At 35.6% G+C, this 22,521-nt stretch overlaps 2 protein-coding genes across 3 annotated transcripts; both read right to left on the reverse strand.

Annotated features, from left to right (window-relative positions):
• Positions 1–4,233: 4,233 nt before the first annotated feature.
• Positions 4,234–14,872, reverse strand: LOC132154479 (SH2 domain-containing adapter protein F-like). Its single transcript, XM_059563045.1, has 8 exons — positions 14,501–14,872; positions 13,356–13,442; positions 12,822–13,158; positions 10,933–11,086; positions 9,822–10,019; positions 7,841–8,006; positions 6,895–7,014; positions 4,234–4,822 (listed from the first exon to the last, which is right to left on the reverse strand). Exons 3-8 carry the CDS (start codon positions 13,152–13,154, stop codon positions 4,636–4,638), a joined length of 1,158 nt encoding a protein of 385 aa, XP_059419028.1. The 5' UTR covers positions 13,155–13,158; positions 13,356–13,442; positions 14,501–14,872; the 3' UTR covers positions 4,234–4,635.
• Positions 14,873–15,693: 821 nt separating this feature from the next.
• LOC132154480 (splicing factor YJU2-like) lies at positions 15,694–20,849 on the reverse strand. Of its 2 annotated transcripts, none has more exons than XM_059563047.1 (8): positions 20,691–20,849; positions 20,278–20,378; positions 19,544–19,688; positions 19,294–19,428; positions 18,840–19,021; positions 18,043–18,187; positions 17,457–17,628; positions 15,694–16,274 (listed from the first exon to the last, which is right to left on the reverse strand). In XM_059563047.1, exons 1-8 carry the CDS (start codon positions 20,712–20,714, stop codon positions 16,150–16,152), a joined length of 1,029 nt encoding a protein of 342 aa, XP_059419030.1. In that variant the 5' UTR covers positions 20,715–20,849; the 3' UTR covers positions 15,694–16,149. The 2 variants fall into 2 exon arrangements, with proteins under 2 accessions (XP_059419030.1, XP_059419029.1); XM_059563046.1 differs by having other exon boundaries at positions 18,013–18,187.
• Between the last annotated feature and the right edge of the window lie 1,672 nt (positions 20,850–22,521).

The raw sequence follows: 22,521 nt of genomic DNA on the forward strand, positions 1-22,521 counted from the left end.
TCTGTAGAGCCACAGATTTATGTCCTTGTGTTCGATTTACTTTTCTTAAGTGATTTTCAAAACATATTTTCAAGTGACTTTGCAAAGCTGTTTTACAAGAAAGACATCAATGTCATGCATGTCCTCTGTATGGGACATTGTGCATACATTTTCATATTTCACATGGATCACATGGAGATATTTCTCTGAAAATGTACTGAATTATAATGTTACAAAAACTGGGGTGTTTGTAAGGCTATAACCTCCTAGCCATTGAACTGAAGATGTATCATAGTCGCTTTTGATTGGCCAAATGCAGTGTATGTTTGTACAATGACCTCAAAACCAATAACCAATCTCCTACACTGCTCACAGCACAAATTATTTTCACTACAATTCCAATTTCTATCAGTACTTTTAATATCATCGCTTGTGCTTTAATGTCTAAACCGATAAAATATTCTGAATGTATAGGCTATGCACAAACAAGTATATAAAGCAAACATTATATAAGAGTGATTGTTGCTTTATGCAAATATAAATTCCATGCACTTATTAATCATTTACTGTAGAACTCTAAAACAACAACAGAAGCCAACAAATAAGTTCACACAACAAAAAAGCAAGCAAGGAATCCTACAGCAATAAATGGTTCTTAAAATAAAGAGGTTTCGTTGTGGAATCTACTGTCATTATATAATTATCACATTATAATAAATGTATAGACATAATTTGTTAGACATAAGTGATTAAGCTAGTTAAACCCTGCTGAAGCTTTATGATCTTTGAAGAACTGGTTAATATTACAGAAAGGCTCTTGTGAACTATACTGTCACTGCAGGACAAAACCCTGAACATCAGTGTGTTTGAACATGCTGAAGTATGCTAGATGAGCACAAACCACCACACATGTAGACACAAGTTAAATAGTTACCACAGTATTTGTATTGCCCAATAATTCAATAGCAAGGTGAAATATGACATTCTTCTAGATGTAAAATTCAGAAATGCATTAAGAAAAGACTGCAAAACATCAGTTCACCCCATGTTTGCATAGACATTTGTAATGTCTTCTGACAGCTTTGGTTCAGGCATTTAATGAGTTTAAGATGGCCAACTTTTGTCCCTCCAGCGGTTGAAGCATAAAACTACATGTACACAAACGGGTAGATAAAACTATGAACACTTGATTATTATACAGATACAGACTTAAAAAATACATGATTTGAGGTGTTATTCCTATATGTACAAACATTGTGGGTCATGTTTAAAACTTTGGGTTAGGACTAGGAGCTATCCCTTTAATAAACACCACTAATAATCTAGTACAGTACTTATGTTACCATGTTTATATGTTAGTAATTCTGCAGGAAGTTTTACTTGTCCACACCCTTCATTTGCCCTTCTCTGCTTTCTGAAACGTGAAGGTATTGTTGGACTGGATTCTAGGATCACTGTTGCCGTGTTGACCAAGGCGGTTTCCTGGTGGTTGTTCAGGAATTTTCGTTGACCCGAAACGGATTAAATGTTCCTGCTTCAGCGAACAGTACACCTACACACACACACACACACACACACACACACACACAAATGAACAATTACAGCCAAAAACACATTAATCAGGAAGCAAACAAAAATAAGAAAATCTCAACCCCAAATCTGTCTTCCACATGTGCACATAAAAAAAGAAATATTGCATAATGTCAGACATTTTAAGATAAACATTACGTTATGTGACTGTGACCATGTCTTTGACCATTTTTCACCATTTTAATTAATTTTTTGCCTTTGCTATTTCTATAATTATAACAGTAAATGAGAATTTAAGAAAATTAAATATTATAGCAAAATTTCTGTTAAGAGTTTAGCATGTCACGTAACTACCCAAATGTAAACGCCATTATCAATATTAATATTATAATAACCAGCCTATTTCATCTTGACACTCATAACCTCAACTAGACATTAGCGCACCAAATGCAACACAATGCAAGGATGCAGGACAGTCGGTTATTTAGAGTGTGACTCACTCAGGCACTTGTGTTGGCACTTGTTTCCTCAGGATAACATGTCAGAATGCAAAGAGACAATGTTTAAATACTCCCGAGAGATTTGCTACTGTCACAGTAATACAAGAACACAAATCAAATATACACAACAGAGCCTCAAGATCCTGGCCTATCACTTGCATATGTAAGAGTAGTTTCTGGCCTTAGGATTGTGTTTTGAAGCAACCAGTAATTGTTGCTCTAGAAAAAGGTACAAACAACAAATGAGAGCAAAGTTACCCAGCTGATGTGTGACAGTCATCTGTGACAGTGTGATATGTGAGATGTTTCAGATGGGACTTAGTCTGGACAGCATATATCAGCTGTGTAGAGTCTGATTCACTCAAACACCCAAAAGCATAAGCGCTCAGAATCAACAACAGAGTGTGTATAAGCTTGGTCACATGGAGGATGTCTGACCTATTAAAACATTTTTTTTTTTTTTACAGTGTGCTGCATGAATGCTTTATGAGGAGAAACCCTTTCTTCTGCCGAGAGACACGGATCACCCTTTAGCCCAGAAATGTCACATCCAGTCAGGATCCAACCATACAGATGACAATTCAACAGACACACACTTTATTTTTTTTTTTGTAAACATCTAATTTATTCCAAAGAAATTAAAACCTTGAATACAGCATATATAGACTAAAATCAGTCATCATGAACAATAGCTACCGTGTGGATCTCTATAGCAATAGAAACCCTGTGTAGAAGTCTAAACGCAGTAGTGTGTGTGTGTGTTCAGTGGACGTGCAAGTAAGCCGATCCCAAAACCACATTCATTTGAAAGCTTTATACTAGAACACTCACTAAACAACAGGATATTGTGTTTCTTCTGAGGAAAATGCTTGAGTTTTATCTGCATTTTTAAACATACAGATGTGTCTTATGATTATAGGTGACCTTATTTTAAATATCACTTAAGACCAGATTAACTCAGAAGAGACGGTCCATGTAAAGTTTCTCACAAAGCTTTTAAGTATTGCTAAGAAGTCCTCAGAAACAAGTGGTATCTGGTGGAGTGAAATGATGGGTAGCATTGAGACAGAAGCCCTAAGTGAAGCCAAATGCCCCAGTAATGACTGCTTCCTGTCATGCTACAAGACCAGAACACTGAAGCAAATGAAAGTGCAGCTTTAGATACTCAGAAGACATCACTTCCTGCATTTGTCATCCTCTGCACCTTGAGATTCTGGGAGCAGAACAAATCTGTGTTTGCAGATGGCCATCCGGACAAGCAAAAGTCACATTCGGAAACATTCCAGTGTCGTATTTTTCCTGCCTTACCGCTAAACCATGCTTCTAGTTAGTACCAAAAGGAAGTTAAGGGCTGGCTTCCTGTTCCTAAAGAGAAGCCCTCGTTTTTGCGTATAGTCTCTCAAAATTATAATTCAGTCATTATTCACCCACACGTCATTCCAAACCAGTGTGATTTTACATAATGGAACACAAAAAAAAGAGAAATTTGTAGAATGGAACTAAATTTACAATACAATGAAAGTGGATGGTGACCATCGCCATTAAGCCCTAAAAAGAACAAAAAGATAAAAAACAAAAGCATGGAAGCCGATTTCTGCCACAAGAAAAAAAAACTAATTGAAATAAAAATGCATAACGATGACATAACTCAAAATTACCAAATCAGTTATATGGTATTAAAAACAAGTATGATAAGACAACTGAATTATAATCATAACTAAGGTTTTATCTCTTAATTTAAACTACCAAAAAAAGTACCAAAAGCATCACAAATGTATCCTTTTGATTTATCTTGAAGTAAAAACAATAGGTTTGTGTGACAAACAGACCAAAACTGGAGTTATTAATTGTATTTTTGCCTCTGCCCTATTTCAAATATGCAGAAACACAAATCAAGTGATGCAACATAGTAACATTTATATATGGCAGTTAAAAGGTGGTGTTAATAATAATTCACATAAAAATGGAATTACAAGGTAAGAGGTTAAATTGTGCCAACAAATGAGAATCGAGAGTTGCAAAACTGCATTTTTTTCCTTCACACAAAGCTATTGAGTGGCTTTAGTAGACTTACATGGACTACATTTATGTTGATTTTGTCCTTTTTAGAGCATAACAGCCATGGTCAGCATCCACTTTCATTAACATCATTCAAAATATCTTCTTTTGTGTTCAAAAGAAGAAAGTCATACTGGTTCAAAATTACATGAGAACGATGACATTTTAAAGCAAGAAATCCTACAGAGGATGGGATTCGTACTGTACATCATTGCTTTTAAGTATTTAGTAAAAGTTTTATAAATACTTTGGTCGGGCTACATTTTATCCTCAAATTTGAAAACTATCATTTGAAGAGTTTTGAGCAGAGAAGAGAATAATAACAGTTCCCAGTGTGATGCGAAGACACTTTAGAGTCCAGAGGTGTGTAAAATATTCTTCACATGTGTGCAGCACATCAATACAGTGTCTGTACAGGCCGACTGTGTTTTCATTCACACACCTGAAAAATCTTATTCCCACTCCACACACAAATAAAACTCTTGAAGAGCCTGCGATATGTGATTGAAAATGAAGCACTACAGTAGCCATCTGAGTGAAGCCCGTGCGAGTGTGTGTGTGTGTGGTCTCAGAGCGTCTGCACCAGCACCGGGAACAGCAGGGACAGATGTTCGGCTCCACGGATGAGCAGTTTGTTCGTGGTGTAGTAATGAATGACTTCGGGGATGGAGTCAAACGGAAAACTGTTCTCTCCCAGGATGAACTTCCCATCATGAGACTGCGAGAACTTAATGTGCATGAACCCGTGACAGCTCCTGAAGAGAGACGGAGGGGGGACAGAGAAAGTCATATGAGTTTACATATTGCTTTGTACGGCTGACCTAGAACATGCATTCTGTTGTCTGACTGATAGTTGATACTTGTTTAGCAAGTAAAAGGGCTTTAACATCCAACTTCAGCTCGTACTTCATGTGCCTTCTGCTGTGAAATATTGATCAATTGATCAAACTAAGCATATAAATGTCATCTTAAGATATTATTGGGAGATCCATATATTAATATGCACTTTATGTCAGTAGTCTGTTATAAAGATTTCATTTATATTCATTACAAGATGTCAGAACATCATCTTAGTTTCTAGACCTATACATTTCAGAATCTGCACCAAATTGCATATTTTTGCTCTGTTTGGGCCAAAACATTTCACGTGAGATTCAGAGTCAAATTACAGAGGGATGAAAATGACTTCAGCATCATAATCTGTTAAATCTGTTGACTAGCAGTCTCTTTAATTATGTACCAATGGTGATCATTCAAAAATTGGGATATAGCACTTTTCAAGTCTTTTTTCTCCAAAGTTTGCATGCCATAAAAGTCTGATGTATCAAATATGATTTTTTTTTAAATGTTGTCTAAAGGTTCAATAAACTGTTCCATTAAAAAAAAAAAATTACATTGATTTATTTCAAGGCAGAAGTTACTAAAGTCACTTAAAGTTAAAGTTACTAAAATAATTAAAAATAATGAAATTTAAAATTTAAAATATAAATCTAATATATATTTTTAAAATATAAATATAAAAAAGCACATAGCAAAATTACTCAAACTTGTGGAAGCAGTAAAGAAATTGGAGATATGTGAAAATGCAGAAACTGTCTATGTCTCAAACAAGTCAAGAATAAAATTATTAAAGGTTTATTGTGATATTTTAGAGTGATATTGCAAGGAAAAATAATTAAATTAGATAAAGTACTTAATTTACTGGATCATTTCACAATAGGAATTATGACAATAATTAATATATAAACAATGATATTGTTTATGTATTAAATGAGTATATATTGTCAATTATACAATAAAAATACAATTAAAATAAAATTAAAATACCATGATGTAAGATTTTGGTCATATTGCTCACCCCCATAAAACTGAAAACAAGCCACATTTTTTTGGGGGGGGGGGGGCACTACATTATTAATAACATGCTAAACATATTCAGACCCACACAAAACACCTCAAACCTGAATATATTACACAGAGCTAGAATAGCTAGATGGAACTGCCCTCCAGCAGTAGAATATGCATGCAGCAGGAGGGGAAAAGAAATATCTAAATAAATCAGAGCAGATCTAGATAGAAAAAAATAAAAAGAGGTTGCACCAGTTGGCTGCTAGGGTGTTGCTATGTGGTTGCTAGGGTATTCAGGCTTAGTTGCTTAGTGGCCAATGTCCAATTAAAACCACTCTCAAGTCTCTATAGCATTTTGATTTCTAGATGACTCTGTTCCCTCCTTCAATGCAAACTAATGGAATTATATTGTCAATATTGTAATAAAACATAAATATCAGATGACGTTTCTTTTAGAGTAGCTGTAGTACAACATACAAAAACGTACATTTAGAGTAGTTACAGTAGTCCATAATCATGTCAATATTTTGTGTCTAGAGAATCACTAAAGACTACAGTTCAATTCCCATGAAGATGGAGAAAGAGATACATGAACCTAGATTAGCAGAAACAATATGCTCTATTCACAGAGTCATTGTTTCATGAAACAAAAGTGAATGTGGGACAAGTACTTCAATTACTATACCTCTGAAAACAACCACAACACAGCAAGTGGTTTAATTTACAGCACACGAATAGAACGCCGAGATCATTTGTTTCTAGAAAGATGTCATTTTGTACTCAGGGACTGAACCAGACTTGAGGTAATCATGACAACACGACTCTGAACTGCAGCAGACATTGATTAAAAAAATGAAAGAGACAAAACTGTCTACTTGTGAGGGAATGACTAAGCTACTCATTCCACAGAGCAGTGTAAATGATGGCACTGGATGAGTTTTTGGGTTGTAAGAGTACCTGAGAGTTTGTAGGACAGTACCTGAGAGACAGCGAGTAGTCGTTTCTGCTGGTCTGGCTTTTCCTCACCAGGTAACTGCACTCCTTACACAGCGTAAGCAGAGATTCAGCTTCTGAGCGAGTCAATGCACCATGGTACCATCTGAAACACACACACACACAGATGGGCCACTATTAGGGTTTTCACAGAACCAATCCTTCAGCGCTCAAAACATAGCTTTTAGTTTACGATCTGCAAAGGATTGCAAACATATGTTCAAATACTCAATTAAATGTCAAAGTAATTTACGAATAAGCTTTTTTTCCACAAAAACGGTCATTTCCTGTGGTTGTTTGGATGTAGTAAAACACATGTAGCAGAAAACATATGGTTCATGTTTGCATTTTCTTCAGACAGTGGCCATAAATCTTCATAATCCCATCCTTGACATCAGGGTTAGGCATAAATAATGTCTTCTGAATCATCTGTACATGCAATAAAGCACTAAGAATTTAAAAATGGTTGTAATTTGGCTCAGAGGAAGGCACCAATCTTATCTTTGTGGCAGTTTTTCTCGTGATTAAGGGATAAAACAAGACTTTTTAACTTTGCAAATTGTTCTCAAAAACAAAAATGCTATGAAATACATCCCATTTTGTGAGAAAGTGTGCAGTGTGCAAAACATGCACAATTTTTAAAATCAGCATCCCAGAATGTGTAAGAATTAAAGGGATAGTTCACCCAAAAATGAAAAAAATCACCCCGTGATTGACTGACCTTCAACATGACTGTGTTCTTTCAGACAAATACAATCGGAGTTATAAAATAATGTTTCACCATACCACATCATTATGTGTAATCATTTGACAATCATGTCATGATGTTATTTGTGCTTAAATAGTACAACTTTGCACTTAGACATCTGCCAGGTTCCTGTGTTAAATACATTGACCCGCACAGCTCAGGCTGTTCATGTGTAAACACATACACCTGTTTCTCCAGGGGCAGTGTGGGATCCACCCTCTCTCCCAGGATGGGCTTGTGAAGACTGGTGGCTCTACTGAATGGAGGGCTGATTCTGGACGCACCTGTCTTCATCGGTGTCTCGTCACGGGGCAGTGTACATTGTTCCCAGTCTCTGGCTTCAAAAGTTACTATAACACATTCAAAAAAGGGTCACACTTTAGTTTGGGGACCAATCCTCACTATTAACTGACTTTCAACCACAATTTTTGCCTCAATAAATTCCTAATTTGCAGCAAAGTAGTTGTTAAGTCTATGTATGGGGTAGGATAACAGGATCTAGTATTTTGTCAAAATAAGGCATTAGAATGTGCTTTATAAGTGCTAATAAACAGCCAATATGCATGTTAATAAACAACTAGTTAATAGTGAGAACTTAAGCTTACTTAAAAAAAATGATAAATAACCTTTTTAAAATGCAAGCAAAAAGAGCAGGTTAAAAAATATTATACAATATATATATATACATTAAAAATAAATAAACTGAGTGTTTACTACTAAAACATTTATTATTACATTTTTGACAAGTATTTTTTTAAGTTACTTTATTATTTAAAATATGATTTACTTTTATAATCCTATACAAATTAAAGAAATGCATTATTGCTGCAAAGGTTACTACAAAACAATTATAAACTTTATAAAAATGCAAACAAAAAGATATACATTCATTTCAAATATTACACATATTTACATTTTTATAAGTAAAATTTTATATTTTTATTAATAATTAAATGTGATTTAATTGCTTTATGCTCCCCCCCCCACCACCCCCCATAAAATTATAGGTGTATTATATTATGCAGTATATCTTCAGCTTAAATTATAGTTTGGAAATTAGTGAAACAAAGAACAATTAAGAACAACTACATTTTTGTGCAATTGTTTTAAAAAAATTGCATTACCATTATATATTTATGATTAAGGGTTTGTTTAAATCACTATCCCTCATTATAAGCAATAAAGCAAACAACACTAGTTACTCTCTTCCAGCAGCACTGTTCCTGCTGTCTTGGTAAAGAAGCTCTTGTCAAGTTTATTAGGAATACGCATCTGACAGAGCGTGAAAAATACACGAGCAACTGCCAATTTGATCAGAAGTGGTGAAATGCGAGAGATGATCTGAGTATGTGTGTGTGTGTGTGTGTGTGTGGAATGTGATGCAGAGCAGAAGTCCCACAGTGGATCTGATCTTTCTGCATGACTGCTCTACTTCTCTCCTCTACTCCTGTCTCCATCAACAGCCTCCACACATCCCTCTCCTCACAACAAAATCACAGATATCTTCCTTTCTCAAGTGCAAGATAAAAGACAGACTGCACCTTCAGATCATTTTATTCAAAGCAGACAAATCCAATGTTTAAAGCTGCGACTGACAACTACTGTGCTTAGAATTTATCTGTTGATGCATCAAAGTTTAGTCAGGGTTCAAAACTTAACTACAATTTTAAATTATAATTAATATTCAAATTATAAAAAATATAGTTAAGTATAGTTAAATTAGTTTATTTAATAATATTCAATACTATTCATTATTATAAACTGCAGTTTATTAATAAACTAATAATAAACTAATATTACTAATAATATTTTATTATTTAATATGTTATTTGATTTATTATTATCATTATTCATATTAAAATACAGAACTTAATGTATTGTTATTGATAGTAAGTAGTATATTACTATTGTTTTATATATATATATATATATATATATAAAATTGGATATTTATGGCTGTTTTAATTTCTTTGCTTTCAACTGCTAAACCTCAGAGCTTTTATTTTGACAGAAAACCAAAGGAAGCTGCTCTAAAACACCAGCCAAACACTTTTAATATTTGCCATTTGCTGACTGTTAATTTTGTACCCTGCCTGTAGTATAGTCAACTACATTTTCAAAAGAGGATGAAATGGAGCCCATCTCTACCCAGCAACATGTCTTACCAGCGAAGGCTTTGGAGATGTTGTCTTTCTTCCACTCCCAGGGCTGGTCGTACTCATCCGCTGGCCTCTCGTCGTCCTGGGGCAGACGGCTCTCTCTCTCGTCCTCCACTGGGGCGGCCTGGGGCCGAACTCTCTCCTCGTACGGGCTGTCGTAGAGCTGTGGGCTGTTTCTACCTTCATCTGTGCTGTGCTGGAGCTCTGACATATGACAAACACAGTAAAGAGATAGTTTCAGGTGACTTTGTTTCTTCAGTAGAACACAAACTGAGATTTTTAGCTCAAACTGTTGCAGTCTATCAGTCTTATAATGCAAGTGGATGGGAATCACGGCTAAAACATATTAAAAAAGAAAACGCAGACTTAAAAGTGCATTACCGCCAGCTTTCTCTCAAGTGGACCATTAACACTCCTAATTGAGATTGTAGATACAGTGTAAACGGTCCATTTGAGAGAAAGGTGGCGGTAATGCACTTTTAAGTCTGTAATCCGCCATAACGCAAGAAGAAGAAGAAGATGCCCCAGGCACCTGCTAGAGAACATGCTCAGGAGACTTCTAACAGGTCAGACATTGCATGAATCAGAGGTAAAAAAAAAACAAAAAAACAAACAATATAAATACCGTTCAGTTTCTTGCACAGACCAAGCGTTTTGTGTCTTTACACATCAATGTATCGTCACGAGCTGCAGGGTTTAATTTGGTTTTGTTTGTGAATGTTTTTTTTGTTTTTTTTTTATTGTATGTTTTAGCCGTGATTCCCATCCACTTACATTATAAGACTTATGGACTGCAAAGGTTTGAGCTCAAAATCTCAGTTCGTGTTTTACTGAAAAAACTAAGTCACATACACCTTGGATGCCCTGGGGGTAAGCAGATAAACATCAAAGTTTCATTTTTGGATGAACTATCCCTTTAAATTGCACCAGACAACACAAAATTACATTATGAATGAGTATTATGAAAGTGAATAAGGACTGGAGTTGTCAAGCTCTGAAAAACATCCAAACGTTACCGCAGACCAGACCACAAATTACAACATACTGGAATAACAATGGTTGATTGTATGCTCTCTTTGGGATCTCTTCTAAGAGATCTAGTGGGGAATTGCTGTACCGCTTATGAATTGCTGGGCCTCAAACGGCTCCATGTAACTGCTGCAGGCTTCGACGGCGTTCTGCTCCCAGCCGGGGCCGGGCCGCGGGTCCGGCCTGGCATCAAACGGGTCAGAGTAATCAGTCTCCCTGACCGCAGGAGCCGAGGGAACTACCTGGTGAAAAGAATAAAGATAATAATGATCATATGATTCAGAAATGAAGATAACTGCAAAGTTTTACACAGTATGCTATTTTGCTAGCTCATGTTAACAGACGAAGCATTTTCAATCCAGCATTTTCATCCACTACGGTTATTAAAGTTAACTAGTAAAAAAAGAAGAAAAAAAAGGAACTGATGGACTAAAATAATCTAAAACTGAAATATAATTAAACACTACATTGACTTTGAGATGTACTATTATTACACCAAAATTACTAAAATTACAAAAAAAAAACCAATACTAAATTAGTCAAACTTGAAAAAATTTAATATAAATACAAATTAAATAAAATTGTAAATTTAATTTAAAAATAAAAGCTTTTATATTATCCTTAAAGGGACAATAAGTAACTTTTTAGGTATTTTATTATCTAAAATCAATATTTTTATTCATAAATATGCCCTCAATGGTGTACAAATACCTATGCCAATGTTTAAACTAATCCTCGTAAATGAAGAATTTATTATCTTTATATACATGGGACGGGTAGGTCGACGGAGGCTTCCATGTAGTTCCGCCATCTTGCAAAACTATAATAGCAGAGAGGGACAAAAAGTACTAAGCCAACGCGTTTCCACAACGCGTTTTCGGTCAGAGCCAGAAACGCAGGTGCAGAGCAGTAAGAGGCGCTTGAAACTGCACCGGCAAGTTTAAAAGTCTGGATTGCATTCTTATTATGGACCATACATATGCCGCGCCACAGGAGAAGAAAACATCGTCGCCAAAACGAAGTGCTATTAGAAGACATCCTGTCAAAGCTTTTTGGTACATATCGCCTACCGTAGATGCAACGCGCATTTGAAAAAGCGAGGCGCTGGAGAGCAAAATTAGTTTGAAGGCAAAATACAATTTCACCACTAGATGGGAGTAATTCCTACTTACAGTCCCTTTAACCACTAACAATAAAAAAAAAATGTAAAGACCGCAGCTCTTGAACCGTTTCGTTTGTTCAATAAAAACAAAATCATGTTTTTTTTTGAAAGCAGACACTTGAAAAAATATGTCATAAATAACCCTAAAATTTAGTCAAAAGGACTTCTTTTATGATTCATTTTTTGTCCAGAATGAATTACATTATGCTTAAATTGCACAAAAAAGCGCATCACTTTTTTTTCCACTGAAGAACAAAGAGATAAATGAAACAAAATTTGGAGTGACATAACATTTTCATTTGTAGACACACAATCCATTTAAAACCGAAACGAGTGAGAGAGGGGGTTGGTGTGAGGGTCTATAAAACCCGCAGGCATTGGGATTAAATGTATTTGGGTTAATGAAATTGATTCCCAACACTCACCCCCTTTACCTCTGATGACAAAAGACAATTATTACCGGCCGAGCTCAGGAAACACGAGCAAATGGTGTGTCTGTTTGGTTTGTTATGACATCTGCAAAACTAACTCATGACATGTGCATCGAAAAAAATCAACTCAAAACAATCAGACATCAACATAATCATAGTAAAACACCCACTGCGACTCTCATAGCCGCCTCATTTGGGATATATTGATCTATTCATGATGGAAGAAATTAACAGGAGGGTCTTTACGCCAAGATAAATAACCACTAATGTGCTGGTAAAATCCACACAGGAATCCTTTCAAAGCACATCATTCTTACTGATAACAGTCCAGTAAGAGGCATTTAAGCTCTTTTTATGTACATATATATAAAAACATGAACTTACAGGAGCCTGCGGTTCCTCAAAGGTCACGATGTTCAGCGGTATTTTGCTATTCCCAAATTCCTGAGATTCCACTTTTATCAGTCTGTGTTTGGGAGACACAATCTTCACCTCCACACCGTTGGAAAGCACCACGCCAAACGCAGGGAATGTTTCCACCGACCCTGAGCCGTTCAGCACCCGGTTCTCCGAGGGTTTGTATGGGTCCTCAAAGTCCAGCTCTCTCTGAGCCCTGTAGGCCCGTAGTATCTCACTTTCAGTGTAGTCCGGTTTTGGGGGCTGCGGCGGTCCTTTCCTGCTGCCAAAACTTAGGTGATCTCTGAACCACTTTGCCATGAGTCTAAGACCAAGACAAGAATAAAACCATCAAAATCAAAATAAATAAAAGTTATAAGAGCTGTTATGCTTCTAAAAAGGACTTTATCCTAGTTCTTCCATGGAACACCATCCATAAATCCTGAAACACCTAACCAATAAGTTACTTATTACTCACAGTGTGTCAATAAATGGCAAATATGATATTGTGCAATAGCTCACCTCAGTTTCCCCAATGCATCGATGCTTTAGAACATCCAGCGCCTATTTGCTGGCAATAAATTGATCTGGAAAGCAAAAGCACACATCCTAAAAAAGGGAACAAATGTAAAAGAAATTACTCCCATGGACCAGTTCCACTGGAAAAGACATTTTACAGAAATAACACAAACACAAAAATTATTTACTCAACCTCCTGTGGTTCCAAAGCTGTATGACTTTTATTCTAAATAAAGTAGTTATTTAGCAGAATGACAATAGTGAACTAAATTTAGTTCTTTTTCTTACAGAAATCTCTCATATGACTTAAACCAAATTAGTTATATAAGCAACTTTTATGATGTTCATTGTCCTTTTTAAAAACAAAGATTCACAGTCCCGTTCACTTTCATTGGATGAAAAACTGAAGGTGAATGGAGACTGAGTTTGTTAGTCGCTCACATTTTGCCAAACAACTTTTTTTGTTTCATGGAAGATAGAATTTGGAACAAAATCAGTGTTAGTGAACCGTTAAATAATTGTAACTATTGCTATATATATATCAGCTTTTAATGCTTTTGTACTTTGTGCATAAATTAAACATAATGATGATGTCATATAAATGAAAACAAATCAACATTATTCCAAAAAGAAAGTTTCACACACACAAAACAAACTCGCTCTACTCAATCTTGGCAAAGAATCCGGTCAAAACAATAACATGCCCCAGCTCTATACACACCCACTTTCTTATCGTCCACATTTAATTCAACATATAACAGAACGATTTTGATGTTTCTTAGACTGAAATAGCAAAAAAAAAACTATCATTATAGATTAAAACTAACGTTAGCAACCCGGCTAACATGTTTAAACTCCTCTAGCTCACATTATAGTGGCTTTACTTGTTGACAATGTGATTTTATACATGATTACTATAGTGAATTAAACACAGAAGACGAATACTGAACTAATTTTGGAGCACAAAAGTAAAACCGAACAAGCTGCATTTGTTAGCCGGCTTGCTTGCTTGCTATTATTGCAATGCGCGATCCCGATAGATACTCACAGACGAGCGCGTGCAAATTTGTCATCTATTACGACAGTATTAACTCGTAAAAAGAGCTCAGAAACCCCCCAAATCCAGAAAACATTAACAAAATACTCACCTCTCAATGATGCACGGATGAAAGTGAGTTTTTAAAGCTACTGTGAGGGGAACCTCAAAAAGTGACGAGCGTGTGCACGTGCAGATGGAAGGATGACTTGCATCGGTTTGCATTGGCTGTTGGCTGTTGCAGCTGAGCTGGTGAGCAACACGCAAGCTCGACATGTTGTTGATGCCCACTGGAGAGTTGCATTGTCTTTGTTCTTGCTGAGGCATTTCTTTTCACATGCTGGCTCGTGCTTTGGCTTTGCACTGTGTAGAATCAATGTTGCATGTCTGCAAAGTGCAGTTGATAAAGTGCAGGGTTTTTAGATGAAAAAAAGAATTTAAATGCAATGAAATGCATATAAGCAGGGGGTTCTGGTTAACCTCACACTTAAAGAAGCGATCCACTTCACCTCCTCCATACAGAGGTCAACTTGTATGGTTAGAAGGTCACCAGCACTTTGGTGGATCAATATGGGAGATGATGAATAATGTCCATCCACAAATTGGACTGCATTAACATCACATTAGCAAGTGTTACCTTGAACACCAAAACAAGCCACTGATGCCATTAGCGGAATGTCAAATGAAGTAACTTTTGCCAAATGCACACTGCAGAGGTTCAGAAGTGCTTCTGATGTGGCATTTAATTGTATCTATCTGCACAAAACATTTAATATGGAAGCCTTTTTCCGCCACGGAATAAACAAAATTGAGACTTTTTTCCCCCTCACAATTCTTACTTCTTTTTTAGAATTGCAAGATCTAAACTCAGAAATGCACAAAGTCAAGATTATGAGAAGTTGCAATTACTATTATTTTTTTATTGACTATGGCTTTTTCCTCAGAATTGTGAAATATAAGCTCACATAATAAGTCCTTTTTATATTCCATGGCAGAAATGGCTTTCCATAGTTTAATGATGCTCAAAGATGGCATAAATGCAAAACAATGTGATGCAATTACAGCTGTATTTTCTGATACTAGGAGCTGAGGTGGGTGTAAGCCAACATGATTCAGTCTGGCTTTTATGCTGCGTTGTGCATACACTGGATTTTGAGGGGGCACAAATCAGCCTTAACTCGGCAGTGTAAAAACAACTTTTGGGAAGCTCACAATATAGAAAATATTTGATAAATAATAATATATCTGAAATATATTTCAAAATATTTGCTAAAACCAAACACAACTGAAAAAAATAGTCTGTGCTCGGGAACAAATCACAAGGAACTTTTAATTTGTTTGAAGTTTAAAAGGATGAAATGGGATGGTATGGGATTAGAGATGATCAGTTGAAATTAGATTCAGATTCACTTATCTCTACTAAAACCCTCAAATGCATTTCCTTGTATTGATTGAGCTAACATGGAGAATCAAATACTACATTATAGAGTGCATAATACATTAGAAGCACATTATAGAGTACATTAGCGATATCAGGATGACGCAGATCTAATAGACTTCAGGAATTCCAGGCAACGGAAATAACTTCTCCTAAACAATGCTCCTCCAGCTAAAAAGTTAATCGCTGAAAAATAAAAATCTCCTGAATTGCTCTTTTAAAGAGTCCAGGTTATGGAAACTTAAAGTGGTCTGTGAAAAGAGAGGTGGTCATTTTTGCAGGTCTGAAAATAAACATTTAATTAAAAAAAATCGGTTTCCAGCCTAGTCAGAGTTGCTGTCATCGCTGTCTGTATATGCCCCCAAGAGGCTGAGAGAAGAACCTTTCTGAGATGTGACTGGCTGTCCTCTGGAAGCTGTGGAGGACTCAGGTTTGGCAGCACCTGCACCTGAATGATCCAGAAAGACAGAGAAAACAGGTTAACAGAGAGCAAAACCCTAAACTCTGTTTGGTACATAAATACAACATCATATATATATATATACACACACACACACACACATCGGTTCCATTTCTTGATTATAGAGAAATAATTATTATAAAAAGCAAATACTCCTAATATAGATCCACTGCATTTTTGTTTAATTAAAAAATAAAACAATAATATTAGTTAAACAAGTCAATAAAATAATAATTGCAATTTTGACGTTAAATAATAATACATATTAATTATATTAATTAAATGTATAATATTAATAAAACAATAAAACAAGTTAATTATAAAATAATACATTTTACAATTTATTTATTCATTTTAGTTTATTAAATAATAATAATAATAATAACAAAATTCTAATTATTAATTACATTAGTAAAAGTAATAATATTAATAAAACAAGCAACTATTAAAATAATCATTCACTTGCAATTTGGTTTTATTAAACTTTTTTTATTATAAAAAATGTATTTTTATTATGTAACTGTCACCACCCATTTTTGAATACAGACTTGAAAGTGTACTATACAAACTTCAATTGTTATAATTTATGAACACTTCTGAATACAGACCTAAGGTTGGTCTCTTTTTAAAATACTGTAATAGACATTTTAAAAAATTACTTTTATAGGCTTACAAAAATCTATTTCAAATATGAAGCGACACAGCTGTTGTTAACATTGATAATAAGAAGAAATGTTTTTGAGTAGCAAATCAGAATATTAGAATGATTTCTGAAGGATGACGTGACACTGAAGACTGGAGTAATGATGCTGAAAATTCAGCTTTGCATTGCAGGAATAAATTACATTTTAAAATATTACTGATCAAAAGAACATAAGATCAGCATACGAAAAATGGGCCAAAAAAGCTCATAAGAATTTATTTTCCGAGGGCCACAAATAAAGTAAATTTTAAAAAGTGGGTCTGGTTCGCTAACATTAAGTGTAAAACAACCTTTTCCCCTGATTTTTTTTTTTTTAGAACAGAGTGGAGCACTATCATTATTATAATAGGATGTATTATTGGTAATACATTTATTAATTGTAATACACCCCGCACTACCATTACAGCCTGACTTTCCCCGACACTGTTGAGAACCCACTGATTCAGTGGTCTGAACAGATCATGAACCTGTTTGTGTGTCCGCAGCCTGTCGTGGTGCAGCGGCGGCAGGTTTAGAGGCAGAATCTGCTGGTTTCTTCCTCACCACCAGAGACCCCAGAGCTCCCTTTTCTCCCAGACCTCCGACACTCCTCTCCCAGCTCTCCAGCTTCTGTTTCTTTACACCCACAGACGATGAGCCCTGTGGAGACCAGTAGGAAAGCAGCACAAAAACTAATCAGAAAAACAGATGGGACATTAAAACAGAAAAACACATGCAAGCTCAAAGAACAACTGAATTTTGTTCCACAGATCATATAAACTATAATATACAGGCGACCATAATTGTGAGTGTTTATTTTGCAGTAATGCCTGGCTGACTATGCATTATCCTGCTTAAGACTTATTACTATATATAAATAAACAAATGCAGCATGACCAATCACAGTAGAGTATTCAGAGACATGTATTAAAACATTCTAAAGCAATACCTAAGACTTTTTCCCTATCATAATATATAAAAGTAACTAAAATAAAATGTAAAAATCTGTCGAGGTCAAATCAAACAAACTAGATTTGAATCTACCGAGGTTGAGGCTGCAGTGTTTCTCTGCACCTGTGATCCCGTGTTCACGTCTGTGGTGAGGATGTCTGTGGGTTTATCAGCCGTGTGTTTCCTGCTTCTGTCGTTTGCATCTTCTGCTTCGTCTTCAGAGTCTGAGTCCCTCAGTCGTTTGACCAGAGCTCTCTCCAACATCTCCCTATGAGGAGCAAGAGAAAAGAGAAGTCTAAACCACACTGTATAATATAATCCATGATTCTTTATCTTGATATTAAATGCTTTAAAAAAAACTACTTGTGAATGCACATTGAATGCACAAGGTGTAATTATTGTCACACGTAAGTGTACATGGCAATATGAACACAATCATGCCTTTCAAACCATATTTTGAACCATATTTTATATGCAGTAATCCAGGGCTGCACAATTTCAGGGAAAAATCTTATTGATTTAAAACCACAATAAAAAACAAAACAAAAAAAAAAAACAGGTTTGCTTTGTTTGTTTGTATGGCCGCAAAATTTAGCCAATAATTGATATGGCTATAAAATAATAATAATATTATTATAACTAAATAAAAATATAAAAATTACTAAAAACAAAACATGTAATGTTACTATTGTACAATTCACTGCAAAATAAAAATAAATAATATTTTTTACATTACAACTTTAAAATTACAGTACTAATATAATATTTATAGCTTGCTTAATTTGTAATTTAAGAATTTCATTTTCAAACGTTAAACCATTAAACTTTTAGCAGAAATGGCACTGTAAGCTCAAATATTCCAGCATACAGTGTATGAAGCAAAAAGGCCAAAAGCTTCCTAAAGTTCAAAGGGGTCTTACTTGGTCTCTCGCTCATCTTCCTCCTGCTCTCTCTCTCTCTGTCTCCGCTCCATCTCTTTATGCTTGTCCAGCATGCCCTCAAAGTCCACCTGCGCCTGCCTCTGGTTCAGCTCCTTCAGCTCCTGCAGGTTCTCCAGCACCTCCATCTCCAACTTTGAGTCTCGTGTGCGGTTCTCCAGGACCTGTGACGGCATTCAGGGACGTTATGTTTTAAGTTTGTATGAGCTTTTGTTTGCTTCCTAAGACTTTAAGATGCTGTAAAGGCTTTTATCTATGTAAAATGTGGAAAACAGTTATAAAAAATTAAATAATGCTTATATTACACTAAACATTTCTGGGGAAAGTAGAAAAAAAAAGACAAATTCAACACAAATAGCACAAAATAAAGCAATAAATCCCTAACAAAACCTCTAAAGTCATAAAATACACAAGTAGTCTAAAGCTTCTATCAGACCTTCATGGGGTTATTGAGTTCCTCTTCTTCTCGCTCCTGCTGGATCTTTTTCTCCTCCTCTTCGATCAGTTTCTCGGCTTGAAAATTACGTGTTGCACCATGTTCCATGACATAATCAGTATTCTCTGGATCTGTCTGTGAAACACAGCAATTAGACGAGGTGCAACCAAACAACCAAGCAAGGACAAGAATAAAAACACCTTAAGCGATTGTCTGTCGGTTATACAGAGTATGATGTTTATTCTAGTACTTTGAAGGTGATCTCAGCCAAACATCTGGTGCATTTAATGTAGAATCTGAAAATGAGAAGCCCAAGGTACAGTTCGTTCTGGACGGTCTCTTTACGGGCATTAAACTTCTTGCCTTTGTAAATGTATTCTCCACACGTTTTACACCTGTGTAACAACAAGCATAAATATTTTAAAAGGTGACAATCCCTCATCAATCAAAACACAGAGTTTTTTCCTCACAACGTAGAGTTTAAATACTTTCATATTCACATATATTGTTTTTAAAGTGACATATGGTTAAAAGACAACAGATGGTTTTCAAGCATCAAAACAAAAAACAATGACCATCATATGCATATATATACACACACACGTTAGTTTTTGTGAAAAGTGGGGACATCCCATAGGCGTAATGGTTTTTATACTGTACAAACTGTATATTCTATGGCCCAACACCAACCCTACACCTAACCTTAACCCTCACAGGAAACTTTGTGCATTCTTACTTTCTCAAAAAAACTAATTCTGTATGATTTATAAGCGTTTTGAAAAATGGGGACATGAGTTATGTCCTCATAAGTCACCCTCTCCTTGTAATGGACCCTCTCCCTCTCCAAGAGCACGCGCGCGCACACACACACACACACACAAACTCTGAATGATGATGGAACATTATTTCCCCCATTTTGTGTTATTTTATCCTGTAAAATAATTTAACATAGTTTAACTAGTTGAAGGCACCTTTTCAACTCACCTCATATTAAATGGTGCCATCAATCTAACGACATACTGACGGTCTTTGGGCAGTTTGAGTTTAGGGATTTTAGACGGATCGAAATCCGGAGGATAGTATTTCTGAGGAAAAACAAGAAGAGATGCTGAAAGGTGATAGTTTAATCACAGTAATGAACTTTGTAAACACAAACTTATTTCAAAGTTCGTCTTAACAGGTGTATTCAAGCTTATGTCAACATATATGTACACGATGTGCATCGAAAACATCACGTAACATGAAAAATTAATCTATATGACTTGTATTTAATAAAAGTAGGCTATACGCTGAATTTGCTAACTTCATTAGCACGGTGATTTCTTAGATATTACTCCTCCAATCCACCTTAAGTCGTAACACAACAATAATATCAAATTAAAGAAGGAGTTACTTACATTCAAAACCTTTCTTTCCGACATGGCTCTCTTTAAATGACTTAAATGTAAACTAAAAACGCTAAATTACTGCTCATCTGTGTGTTTGTACGCCTCTTCCTCGACGTCACGCGCTTTGTGTATAGGTCTCTCACGCGCCGCAGTGCTGCCACCACCGGCAGAGCGTCTTCTTCTTCTTCTTCTTGCTTTTTTTACGGCGGATCGCAGACAAATATGTGCATTACCGCCACCTATCTTTAAATGGACCATTGACACTTCCTATACTAAAACCTCTCAACCAACATAAATTCTCCTTATTTACCCGCACAGAGGCGAGTTTCATCCGGCGCTGCGTGTTCAGCTCCTCCGTCCATCCACCGGCAGAGCGCCGGTAGCCTATTACAGGCGATTATATGTTTTACAGTCTTTTGGGCAACACACGGAAAATAACATGCTTATATTTAGAATAACATACACACGATAAAATGAATTTGAGTAGAATGCAGAGAGTTGTTAAACCGGGAGGTGCTATGGACAATAAGGTAATTTATATATTAAAAATAGAACTCTTAATCTCAAATATGACTTCATTGAAGCCACTAGAGGGAGAAACTGGATAGGAAATGAATTCTTAAATGGGAGTTATTCGTGTTACATTTTATTATAATACACGCTTTAATGTTCATGTCATAGAGGAAAGCAAATCAGAAGTGTTTTAGGGACGATCATTTGTACTAAAATAGACTAAATAGTTTATTGTTACTTTAAGAAAATGTAAATAAACATAGATTTAGGCTACTTTTGATGGTTATAAAACAGAGTGGAAACACAAATCCTGACGTTAAAACCATAATGTATGTTTAACCAGTTATATGCCCGAAGTGAACTCAGAATTATACACCAGTCAATAAACACATAACACGGACGACATTTGCCATAAAAGAGTAATATTGTCTTGCTTTATAACTCATTTGGTATGCGCAAATCTTTGGTTGTGATGTGCGTAATCCGGCAGAGCAGCTCAAGGGCGCGCGCACGGTGTTTGGCAACGCGAGAGACGCGCAATCCGCTGCTGTGCGCAAAATAAACTGAAGAAATTTGCAAATTGTATAAAAATGCATTCTGATCTTCTGGAAGCACGGACAACCTTTGGACACAGAGTTCTTTTTATATGAATGCTGGGAAAATATGGTATTCGGAGCGAGTAAAATGAGCGTTGCGTGGGATTTGAGAGTAGTGAGTTTGTGTGGAATCCAGATATATGCGAAATACTTTTTACCTACATCATTAGAGACCGTCTAAAAAAATCTTCTTTAGTCTTAAGTGGAATATTTTTGTTTTAATTTTTTTTATGGGGTTATACCTACCCATTATGGATCAGATTGGGATTTTGGATTTACATCAGCGCAATAAATAGAAAATGCATGGACGCGATTGCTGCGATTAACGGAGTTTACACGCAAGTACATTACTTTATTTACTTTTTAAAATGAAAAAAAATTGATAAGATATCTCTAGAGTATAAATCTTCGTAGAATTGCAATCGTTTTAGTTTTTCCATTCATTGCTTGTGTAATTCTTCATTTGCAATGATCTAATATATACATAAATTAAAATGGGAAATGCATGTTGAACAATGTAAATAAAAGAGGCAAAAGACAGAAGAATTCTTCGAGGTTCAGCAAAGAACCTTTCTTCGATCTTTGGCTTGATATATGGTTCTTTGGACATTAAAAGTTGCTCTAACAGGTCCTAGATCAGTTTTTAGATTCTCATGTCATATTAAAAGAGAAAAATTTGTCAGTTCTCACCAGCACATAAGGTCCAAAAGTCCACACAGAAAATAATGCAT

This window comes from Carassius carassius, chromosome 12, assembly GCF_963082965.1.
Source record: "Carassius carassius chromosome 12, fCarCar2.1, whole genome shotgun sequence".
NCBI classification, from domain to species: domain Eukaryota; kingdom Metazoa; phylum Chordata; class Actinopteri; order Cypriniformes; family Cyprinidae; genus Carassius; species Carassius carassius.